Below are 12,627 nucleotides of genomic sequence, written 5' to 3'. Positions count from 1 at the left end.
AGAGAGAGAGAGAGAGATGCAAACCAAAGGAATTAATATATAAAATATATAAATCAACAATTACCAGATTCATATATACTTCTTGCCTGCATGCACTTTTTCTTGCAAGGTACTTTAGATTTATGAGGAATGGATCCTAAAGGAGAAGCACACTTTCAATATATTTAAAGGAAACGAATATTATATATACATGACAGTATCACACATATTCAAAGATGGCTTCACAAAGACACAAGGTTAAGAGAATAATTATTTATTCATTTATTTAAACTAGATTTTCTTTTCTGTCTAACTTCCATCTCTCTTCACCTCTTTCCTCTCCTTTGACTTTCATCCTGCACAAAGGAGACATGGAATCTGCAAGCTGCAGTGAAGGCAACTAACCCAGATGAGAAATAAATCCGAATAAAAATTGATAGTGTCAAAGAGGCTCTTCGCTCGTGTTAGACAGCCTCTCTAGTGTGGGTGGCAAGATAAAAACTCATTCAGTTGATGCTGTATAATGGCTGATAACAAGAAGAGCATATATTTGTGAAATTAGGAAAGATAATCTCAAGAACACGACAGACAGATCAATGTAAGACTCTTAATTGCATATGCAAGATGTAGGCATGGCTGTGGTGGTTAGGAGGTCTGCTGCCCAGCCACATGGTTTCAGGTTCAGTCCCACCTTGGACAAGTGTCTTCTACTACAGTCCCAAACCAATCAAAACACAGTGAATTAATTTGTTAGACAGAAATGGGAAGAAAGTCAGTGTGCGTGTGTGTGTGTGTGTGTGTGTGTGCACGCGTGTGTGTGTATACATGCTTGTTTGTACCTTTGTCTCTGCACTTCCAAATTTCTCAAGATAAAAACAAAAAAACCTTTTACTTGAAAAACTGGTAAGGGTTGGCAGCAGTATCTCACTGTAAAAATCTTGTCTCAGTTACCTCTAGTCTTAGCCAAACAAGCATGGATAAACAGGCATTAACCCCTTGCAGACGGATTTAGTACTGACAGTCTGTGCTGTGTACTGGTATTAGGCTGTTCAGTAACTACATAATTTTTCATACAAGAAATTTTAGAGTGTATTTACATAGTGTTTTCAGTGTGGTATATCTGAAAACAGTGCTGTACAGAGCAAGACATTGCACTGCTCACACACATAGTATTTCAATGCAGTTAGTACCGCTTCCCATCTGCAAGAGGTTAAATGAAATGAAATGATAAACAACCAGTAACAAGTTCCTCTCTCACTTGTAGTGGCAGTGTGCAGTATCTTGGAAAAGACAGTAAACTAATCCTGACATGACTGGCAGTAGAGCATGTCAGTTAAAAGATAAACAGAGTTGATTGTGAAAAGCAGATTTCACTATAGGCTGATCTACAGCTTGATGGTTTTATAGTGTAGAGAGTAAACCTTTTGAATGAAATTATGAAAGCCCACACATACAAAGAAAAATCAATTTCCAAGAAATTTCAGGATCAGGAACTTTATTCCCAAAGCAATCATAAAATATTTATAGTTTATTTTGTTCTATCAGATAATTTTATTCATTTTAAATTTTCTATAATCTAGCCATTCTATATTTGAAGGAAAATGTTGATGTGGTATTTAACCTAAGGCTTGCTTTTTTTTTTTTTTTTTTTTTTTTTTTTGATAATAACTTTTCTAAAAGCTCTTAATTTCTAATAACATTTCTATTTATTTGTGTATTTCAGTCAAAATTTCTATCATGTAAACAGCATAAAATTTTACAGTTTTTCAGGAAATGTATATAACTTAATCAGAAAATTAAGAAAAAGCATTGAAAGGAATGGCTGTGAAGTAAGAAGCTTGCTTCCCAACCACATGGTTCTGTGTTCAGTCCTAATGAACGGTACCATGGTCAAGTGTCTTCTACTATGACCCTGGGCTGACCAAAGCTTTGTGAGTAGATTTGGTAGACAGAAACTGAAAGAAGCCTGTCACATATATATATATATGCATATGTGTGTGTATGTGCATGCACATGTGTGTTTGTATAGTATATCCATGTGTGTATCTCTTTGTGTGTTTCCCTCTCACCACCACTTGACAACCAGTGTTGGTTTATTTACATCTCTACAACTTAGCAGTTCATTAAAAGAGATTGATAGAATAAGTATCAGGCTTAAAAAAATAAGCACTGGGGTCAATCTGTTTAACTAAACACTTCAAGGCAGTGCCCCAGCTTGGCTGCAGTCCAATGACTGAAACAAGTAAAAAAGAAACTTTAAAAAAGCCTCTTCTCAGTGGTTGTCAGTAATAATAATACCAGTTATGGTTTTGTTTACAGCCTAAAATGGAGGTGGAGTAATGTTTTAATCTGATTATCATACCTGAACCACCCATGTAATTGTTATATAAAGATATAATCTTACATAGAGAAAAAGGAAAAGATTTTTCATTCTTGTTTATCTAGCTCATTCATAATAATTTTGAGTTGTTAAACGTGTGTGTGTGTGTGTGTGTGTGTGTTTGTGTACTTTATTATCTATATAAAAAAAAGGCTTGTTTACACACTTTTTCTGATATGTTTAAATATGCAAGTACATGCCAAGAGAAAACTGGTGGTTTATTTCTCATGATCTACAGAAATCATGCTAGATGAATGAACTTATTAAGTATCTAGGATCTTTTTACATGCAAAGTTGTCACAAAGAAACGAATATATTTAGACAGTAGAAAACATCTATTTCCTGATATAAGATTGTTTTGATCTCATAGGCATGACCCATGATCTGTTTTGGGAAATAGCTTTTACTTTCTACAACAGTGGAATTAAAGCTTCTGGCTCCTCCAAAATTACCCCTCAAAGAAGAAATATTTGTAATTTTAATCCATTAAATGAATAATCATGCTCATTATTTTCCAACACCTAGCCAATGAAAGATACCCTAAAACATATATTGAATGATTATGGTGTAAATATGTATGTGTATGTGTGTGTATCATCATCATCATTTAATGGCCACTTTTCATGCAGGCATGGGTTGGATGGTTTGATAGGAGCCAACTAGGTAGAAGACTATACTATATATATATGGTGGTTGTCTACTACTTATGCAGAATTTGACCACCTCCTGTAGCTACACCTTAGCACCATCATGGCATCTGGTGTGGCTTTTTAGACCAGACAATGCTCTGAAAAGACACCCACATAGGTCGAACCTTCGATTTGGACCACCAAGAGCTGTAGATAAATTCTGCTCTTTGTGGATCTTAAAATGTCTTTTGAGGCCTCTGTTGGATTTGCAAACCTTCTGGCATAAACTGTAAAGGCTGTAAGATGTGACATGAACAGCTGCAACAGAGACTATGAAACTGTGGCCAGCAAGTGTTTTGCCTGCATTTGCAATGCTGGAATTCATCATTGCACCTTTAAACAGGGCCTCTGTTCAAAATGATAGAAATCTTGATACGGAAATACAGCTGCAGAAATAGGCTTAAAGGTGGCGAGCTGGCAGAAATGTTAGCACGCTGGGCGAAATGCCTAGCGGTATTTAGTCTGCCATTATGTTCCGAGTTCAGATTCCGCCGAGGTCCACTTTGCCTTTCATCCTTTCTGGGTTGATAAATTAAGTACTAGTTACGCACTGGAGTCGATCTAATCAACTTAATCCCTTAGTCTGTCCTTGTTTGTCCCCTCTATGTTTAGCCCCTTGTGGACAATAAAGAAATAAGAAATACAGCTGCAAATTCAAAGGGCAGCAAAAGCATATGTGGCTTGGGGTCACATGTTTGGTGCCAGCGACATCTAAATAATAATATATATATATATATATATATATATATATATATATATATATATATATATATATATATGTCTGTCCTTGGCTGGCCTCAAATCTCACCTGCGAACCCATGGAAAACAAACCTCATCCAGCTATTCTGATTATATGTCTGTGCACACGTTTGAATGTGGTGTGTGCCAGAGGGTTTGCAAATCCAATGGGGGTCTTAAAAGACATGTTAGGATCCACAATGAGCAGAACTTACTTGCAGGTATTGGTAGTGCAAATCAGAGGTGCAATCTGTGTGGGTGTTTTTTCAAAACACTGTCTGGTTTAAAAAGCCACATCAGACGCCATGAAAGGGGTAAGGTGTAGGTGCAGGAGGTGGTCAAACTCTGTTTAAGGAGTAGACAACCACCATATATATAATAAAGTAAGTACCAGTTTGACTGGTACTTATTTTATTGACCCCCAAAAGGATGAAAGGCAAAGTCAGCCTGAGCAGAATTTGAACTCAGAACATGAAGAATGCAGCTAAGCATTTTGCCTGGTGTGCTAACAGTTCTGCCAGCTCACTGCCTTGAATATAATATCATTAATAATAAACATGTATCCACATAGATCAATATTTAACACTGATGCAGTTTGCTGTTTTATTTAATTTTGCTTAGACAAATTGAATAATTTCAGTGCTAATGAAATGTTAACAACTCTTGAAAATTCTTGTAGCTACAATGAATTTTAGACATAAAAATAATTGCAATATTTAACCCTTTCGTTACCGTATTTATTTTGAGATGCTCTTTGTTTCTTTCAATTATAACAAAGAATTTAGTAAAATAACTTATTGTGACTAAGGTTTGAACATTTTAATTCAAAACTTATGAAAACAAAACATTTTTACTACAGAGCTAGTTTCAGCTGGGTTGGTATTGAAAGGGTTAATGCAGTCAATATTACCACCAATGACATTAAATAATGATCAATGACGCTAAATAATAAAGTTATACACTGTCCAACTGAATACAATATCAGCATCTTTGTTCGTGAGTGATAGAAGTTTGTGGTTCAATATAACATATTCTGAACTTTCACATAAGATAAATTTAGACAAAATGTTTTGATTCATTTGCCTTTTCAAATAGGCAAAATTTGCATCTTTCTTTCCTTTCTTCGTTTTATTAAGATAAGCTCTTTCTTCAAAAATTGCACAGATCTTTTATATCATCAGCATATAGCATTTTATTGAAGTAAATCAATATTTCCATATATAGATGTCAGAATCAACAAGAAGGAAGTGTACTTCTTACTTAAATTGTTCTATTTTTGATTAATCTACCAATCTCTTCAAGGGAAGTAGAATACTTTTAGAAAGTTAAACATTCTAAAAATTAAATTTATTCAAGTATGAAACCCTATACACCAGTTCTCATAGATTCTAAAAGCAGTTCAAACAATAAATTCAAACCTATATTAGTAAGTACATGGCTACACCATGTATTTCCTATTTCAAAACCACATCAAACCACATTCTTTATTTATACATAATAGTTAATGTACAAGTCAAATGCTGCTATTGGAATCTACAGATCAATAACAATAGCACTTAATTTTTAATACAATACCAGTACAGACATAAATTCAAATAATATTTTTTGAAATACTAAATTAAAATTACCTGCAGCAAAACCATCTGATAAAAAAAAATATATATAAATTGGAAAAACAATTGATTAATTAATTCATTATACAATGTTGTGTTACTAAGAAAGACGTCAATCAAATTTCTTTTCTTAATTGTTTTAAGTCAATTTTTTGTTTCATACATTTGCTTCATATCCATTTTCAACATGCAAGTATTTTCCTGAGCTGAAATGACTTTCATTAATTTGAACTTTAGCATCTAGTTGGAGCAACATACAATTATAAGACAATGGTTCTTGTTATCAACCAAACACTTGTTAAAAGAAGATTCCTTTTGTTATACATGACATATGATCTTGCATATTTTAATTCTATTTACAAACATAATAGCATCAAGAAAATAACCACTTTTGGGTTCTTTTTGCTTGTTATTTTCGTAGTTGCAAGAGGATCTAATGCCTCCGAGTACTTCATGTTCTTCCAATATGAGTTCTAGATCTCTCTCTCTTTTACTTGTTTCAGTCATTTGACTGCGGCCATGCTGGAGCACCGCCTTTAGTCGAGCAAATCGACCCCAGGACTTATTCTTTGTAAGCCTGGTACTTATTCTATCGGTCTCTTTTGCCGAACCGCTAAGTTACAGGGACATAAACACACCAGCATTTGTTGTCACGCAATGCTAGGGGGACAAACACAGACACACAAACACACACATATATATATACATATATACGACGGGCTTCTTTCAGTTTACGTCTACCAAATCCACTCACAAGGCTTTGGTCGGCCCGAGACTATAGTAGAAGACACTTGCCCAAGATGCCACGCAGTGGGACTGAACACGGAATCCGGAACCATGTGGTTGGTAAGCAAGCTACTTACCACACAGCCATTCCTGGGATTAAGTTTGTCTTTCATCCTATGAGAGTCAATAAGCTATGTACCAAGTACAAAATATGGAGTGAACTAGATTGAGTCATTTGTAATCCAACAAAATAAATTTATGGCTTAATATTAATACTGGAAATCTTCATTTAATTACTAATTTCAAATTTTGGCACAAGACTAGCAACTTCAGGAGAGGGAGTAAGTCAATTACATTGACCTCAGTGCTTGACTGGTACTTATTTTATCAACCCTGAAAGAATGTACCGTGTATTGAACTCCTAATGAATATATAATAAATGTTGTATGTTTGTTTAAATAATTAAAAACCACCAGTCACATGACATATATAAGTTTTATGTGGACTCATCCATTTTTTTCTATGTGTTGCAATTAAAATAAAAAGGGACACAATTGATTTCATCGCTACAGGATCATGGTTGATGGTGTTACTCATTCTCATATGTTCTGCTGTTGGTTGTGCTTCTGCTACAGTTAGATAGGTGGAGGCGCAATGGCCCAATGGTTAGGGCAGCGGACTCGCGGTCATAGAATCGCGTTTCGATTCCCAGACCGGGCGTTGAGAGTGTTTATTGAGCGAAAACACCTAAAGCTCCACGAGGCTCCGGCAGGTGATGGTAGCGAACCCTGCTGTACTCTTTCACCACAACTTTCTCTCACTCTTACTTTCTGTTTCTGTTGTGCCTGTAATTCAAAGGGTCAGCCTTGTCACACTGTCTCAAGCTGAATATCCCCAAGAACTACATTAAGGGTACAGGTGTCTGTGGAGTGCTCAGCCACTTGCACGTTAATTTCACGAGCAGGCTGTTCCGTTGATCGGAACAACTGGAACCCTCGACGTCGTAAGCGATGGAGTGCCAACAACAAGCAAGTAGGAAATAACACTGACCAAAACAAAAAAAAATTTTTTAATTTTGTTACACAGTGTCACTACAAAACATTTTAGAGAAAGCTGATAGTTGACTGAGGATTGGAAATTTTTGCATAAAAGACATGAAGAGTTTACTTAGCATTCAACTGCTTGAAGATAGGTAAATGAATAATGTGTATATATATATATATACTTACTATTTTTCTTAAAAGACTTTGTTTTAAAATCTGCTTTTTTGAGCTTGATGTTTTCAGTGTTTTTGTCAATATGTGTTCTTTTCTTTTTAGAAACAGCCAAAGTGCTGTCTTTAACCTGCTTTTTATCAAATATATCAGGAGCTTTGGACTTTTTGCAAGAAATGCCTTCAGTTGCCTTAGATGAATGTTTAATTTTTTTTGATGATATCTTTTTAGCTGATGAGTCTGGAGACTGATGAGTACTCTGTTTAAGATGAAGTGTTTTATTAGATGCTGAATCTTTTTCCTTGTGCTTTATTGACTTTGATTTATTTTTATCGTGTTTGTCAGATTTAGATTTCAGTTTAGGTTTACTTTTGACTGGTTTTTCAATAGCAACACTGTTTTCAGAATCACTTGTAGGAAGACCAATCTTTCTTGCAATCGATATCTGTTCATTCTGTTTTGAGTTGTTAATATTTTCCAAAGTTTCATAAATATTTTCTTTCTGGAAAAGATCTGAAATGCTATCTTCATCATCTGTGTCAACAGAGTCATCTTTGCTTGGCTTATTCATACTATTCATGTCAGCAAATGTAGGTGACACAATAGCCGGACCTTTCTCATTAGATATATTTCCATTATTCTCTTTTTCATCCTTTCTCTCAGTTTTTTTCTTGTCAGCTGTTTTAGACTTCAATGGAATCTTATAATTTTCAAGCTTTTTAATAACTGTCTCCCTTTCTGTAATCATATTACTATTAGACTCAGCAATTTGCTCACTGACAACCATCGAAAAGGTTTTTCTAACATCAGAAGAAGCTGGTGTATCATTAGAACTGTTTGAAGATGTATTCTTAGACTTCATTCTTTTTTGTTTCTTATTTTCTTTCACATATTTCTCTGTTAAATCAGATTTAAATTTTGGAAAATTTCCATGAATCTCAGAATTTATAGCAGAGATTTTAAGAGGTGGAACTTTTTTAGAATTTTTTTCTTTTACCTTATTAGAAACACTGTCATTTTCACTTTCTTCATTTTCTTTCAAATTGCCAGATGCAAAATTATTACTATTATTATTATTAGACTGTTCAAAATTTGGAACTTCACAAACATTCTTACAAGATCCATTGTTTTCTTGTTTAGATTTAGAAGATTTGCTTTTCTTAGAAGGATTTTGGTTTTTATTCTTGCTTGGCATCTGCAGAGAGCTTGTTTTATGAATAACATGGCTTTTAGCTTTGCAGTGAAGTTTATCCTGATTGTCTCCAGAGTTCTCTTTTAGAGAAGATTTATTACTAAGCGGACTTGCAGTATTGGTTTTTGCTACTTGTTTACCATTTATTTCTTCAATATTGCCACTATTTTTGGATGATTTATTATTATCTTTGAGCTTAAGAATCTTTTTTGTTTGATTACCAAACATTGGTTTTATCTTTTCTGATTTTATTTGGTGTTTTTTATTACTTTCAATATTTTCAACAGACTTGTAATTACTCTCAGAAAGATTTCCAGCCTCAACTGAAGACTGGTTGCTGGACCTGTCATTATCTTTCAATGACTCACCATCTAGATCTCCATACAGATTTTCATTTAGGTTACAAGTTGGAACAACAAAATCTTCCCCACTTATATTTTCTCTCTGTACAACTTCAGATTTCACGGAATCATTGACTGACTGGCTTAACTGACGAGCAGACACAAAAGATCTTTGGAAACTGAGATCAAATTCTTTGGAGGAACATGATCTCTTGGATGGAATATGAGAATTATTTCCTGAATACTCAACAGCAGGGTTTTCAAAAGCATCTAACGAGTTTTTATTCTCATTGTTAAGTAATTCATCTGGCATGTCTAACAGTGGAAAATTCTGGTCAAAATTCAGTGAAGGTTGCAATTCGAAACATTTTTCGTAGTCTCTAGTTTTGACTGAAAATACGTTTTTCACACAAATATCCATTATTTTCTCTGATGAATATTTCTGTCAATGATTTAAAAGAAAATATAAAACAGATGCATTAAAGGTAAATTAAAACAGAAATATTAACAAGTAATGAAAGAATCGAAAAATAATTTTGTAAAGGTATATAAAGCTGACAATCATTTGAAAAAAAATTATGTGCAATAAATTGATTATACTTCTACCATAGTTGGCACTGGGAAGGGCATCCAATTGTAGAAAATCTACCTCAATAAATTTCATCTGGTCCATGCAAGCATGGAAAAATGGTCAACAAAATTATAACGATAATGACATTTATTAAAAATCTCAACAAATAGGTAGAGATTTTCCTAATTTTATGCTAATGTCATAAAAGAAGTGAAGGTGAAAAAGTCATTTAGAAAAAGGTGATTTTTCATTAAATACTAGAACTGAAAGAACTGAAAAGATGAATTTCCATCAGTTTGATTTGGTTAGGTGAAAGAGGTTGTATACATGGTCTTCACAGGCCCTAACAACAACTAAATCTCCCTTAATCCTTTAGCATTTAAACTATCCATATCCAGCCTAAATATTCTACCAGTTTTATGTTCAAACTAGCTACATTCAGCCTCTCATACCTGCCTTACAAAATCATTTTAAAAATAAACAATCACATCATCAAAATCTTAAAGCTACAAGATAATACTTGATTAACTGAAAACAATGTGAATAAATAAGCATTACATTTGACAGAGTAATCTGAATGCTAAAGGGTTAGAAGGAAGGAGCACTCCGTCGGTTACGACGGCGAGGGTCCCAGCTGATACGATCAACGGAACAGCCTGCTCATGAAATTAACATGAAAGTGACTGAGCAATCCACAGACATGTGTACCCCTAACGTAGTTCTCAGAGAGACTCAGTGTGACACATAGCGTGACAAGGCCGGCCCTTTGAAATACATGTACTGCTCATTTTTGCCAGCTGAGTGGACTGGAGCAACGTGAAATAAAGTGTCTTGCTCAAGGAGACAATGCATCACCAGGAATCGAACTCACGACTTTATGATTGTGAGTTGAATGCCCTAACCACTAAGCCGTGCGCCTTCACTGCTAAAGGGTTAAATCACCTCCTATTATGTTTAAAAATGTAGGATACATTGGATAACAGTTTTAGATATAGTTTTAATAAAAGATGGGATGGTCATGGGAAGAATGCCTTTGATCAACTATTGCTGGCATGGGTTTCTATTATTACATTTAAAATAAAAAAAAAAAGGCAGTGAGCTGGCAGAATCGTTAGCATGCTGGATGAAATGCTTAGTAGTATTTCACCTATTGCTACGTTCAGAGTTCAAATTCTGCCAAGGTCGACTTTGCCTTTAATCTTTTCAGGGTCAATAAAATAAGCACCAGTTGAACACTGGAGTCGATGTAATCAACTCATCCCCTCCCCCTGAAATTGCTGCCATTGTAGCAAAATTTGAAACCATTATTACATTTCAAAATAAATGTTGAAGATGATGACAACAATGTAAAAGGAACCTTTCCAATAGATTTCCATAACAGACAGAGAGAAAACAGTGGAAATAATGCAAAATACCAAATGACAGAATAAACAACACTAGCTGATGAATCCAATCAGTAAATGCAATACAGGCTTGAGCGATAGGATTGTTTATTTTTTGTTTTTAGATTAGATTAAATATCATTAAAGTGAACATATCGCAATCACTACCATTACTACTACAACTATTGGTATTGCTTCAGAAGCAATCTTTCTTGATTCTGATGGAAATATTCAAGAATTAGTATCCAGAGAGTTATCTAACTGTATTTATTGCACCAGTAGTCTAAAAATACTTGTTTTCCTACATTTGAAAGTTATCTGTATACTAATGAAATATCAGCTTTATTTCCAAGAAGCTACACTTCTAGATTTGCCATGTCTCATAAAATTACATTCCCCCCTTTATGAGAAAGGCATGGACAGTGTTATGAGATAAAAGACCTAATGCTAGATTTAGAATGAAGTAATGGACAATGAGAAAAAAAAAGCAACACAAACTACCAAACAAAGAGAGAATATGAGATGGTGATAGCAATGGAGACAGTGACTGAACGATTAAAGTTTTGAAATACATTTTTGCAAATACATGTGGTTCCCCTAGTGGTAGCAGCAAGTACAAGGGAAATAATCCTTTCTTCATAATATTTGGAAGCATTAGAAATTTGAATTTAAAATTCAGTTGGTCACACTTAGGAATGCAACTGGAAAGTGTAATGATGATTGCTTCTGATAGGACCGTATGGAAGAGGTGCCTGAGAATTCTGTCTCCATGACACCACCAGGAATAGTGGGCAGAGAAAGTGAATGGCTGGATAAATTGAAAAGATGCATAGAATTCATATACTTTTTTTCATTTTTCTTTACTTATTATGAATTTCAAGTTGGCAATAGTCATGTAGTCATATTAAAGGCGGCGAGCTGGCAGAATCGTTAGCATGCCGGGCGAAATGCTTAGCGGTATTTCGTCTGCTGTTACGTTCTGAGTTCAAATTCCGCCGAGGTCGACTTTGTCTTTCATCCTTTCGGGGTCGATAAATTAAGTACCAGTTACGCACTGGGGTCGATGTAATCGACTTAATCCGTTCGTCTGTCCTTGTTTGTCCCCTCTATGTTTAGCCCCTTGTGGGCAATAAAGAACATAATAGTCATGTATAGCACTATTTCATTCTTTTCAGAAATAGCGAAATTATCAGCATGACAATCTGGAAAAAATTCATGGAATGTGTGTGTATGTGTGTGTTTTTGTTATGGCTTAGTCAGAGGGGAAAAGGATGGTGTCTATGACATTTTTCAGGGTCACTAAAAACAGTTGGGTGGAAGGAAGGGAGGAAATTATCCTAAGACCTGAAACTTGGTTTGAATACTTGCAGAAGTGTAGGCTCTGCTAAAAGCACTAAGTTAAACTGAGTGACAGATTAATTGTCACCAAAAAAAAAAAAAATTTTTTTAAAAAGGCAAAAAGAAATAGCAAATCATATTGAAACACAAGTGGTTTAGCTGGAATATTTTCACTCAGTAAATACAGATAAAATGAAATGTACAGTAAGTATCTTTGTCTTATATATTTACTTGTTTGTTTATATATTTATTTATATTAGCTGGGTGTTATTCTTTTAACAAGATGACATATTCCAGATTCCAAAAACAAAACCATGTTTTAATTGAAGAAAATTATCAAAAATCAGGACAAGCTAAAGAGATTAGTGTGCATTTCTAGCTAAACTATTGCATCATGGGAAAATAAAAGCAGCAATGTGTGTAGGAGTGGCTGTGTGGTAAGTAGCTTGCTTACCAACCACATG

General features: G+C 34.6%; 1 protein-coding gene across 1 annotated transcript in view; it reads right to left on the bottom strand.

The window, feature by feature from the left end:
- LOC106878722 (putative uncharacterized protein DDB_G0282133) overlaps positions 1 to 12,627 on the bottom strand; it is a 142,405-nt gene that overhangs the window by 61,366 nt on the left and 68,412 nt on the right. The window contains exons 4-5 of the mRNA XM_052976837.1: positions 7,355 to 9,314; positions 65 to 136 (exon numbers count right to left, since the gene is read on the bottom strand). Of these exons, the coding sequence (XP_052832797.1) occupies positions 65 to 136; positions 7,355 to 9,293 (2,011 nt within the window). The 5' untranslated portion in view covers positions 9,294 to 9,314. The remainder of the gene's footprint in view (positions 1 to 64; positions 137 to 7,354; positions 9,315 to 12,627) is intronic.

The sequence above is a fragment of the Octopus bimaculoides genome, chromosome 25 (assembly GCF_001194135.2).
Source record: "Octopus bimaculoides isolate UCB-OBI-ISO-001 chromosome 25, ASM119413v2, whole genome shotgun sequence".
NCBI classification, from domain to species: Eukaryota; Metazoa; Mollusca; class Cephalopoda; order Octopoda; family Octopodidae; genus Octopus; species Octopus bimaculoides.
The sequence above is the reverse complement of the archived record's forward strand: the minus strand, read 5'-3'. Positions and strand labels throughout refer to the sequence as shown.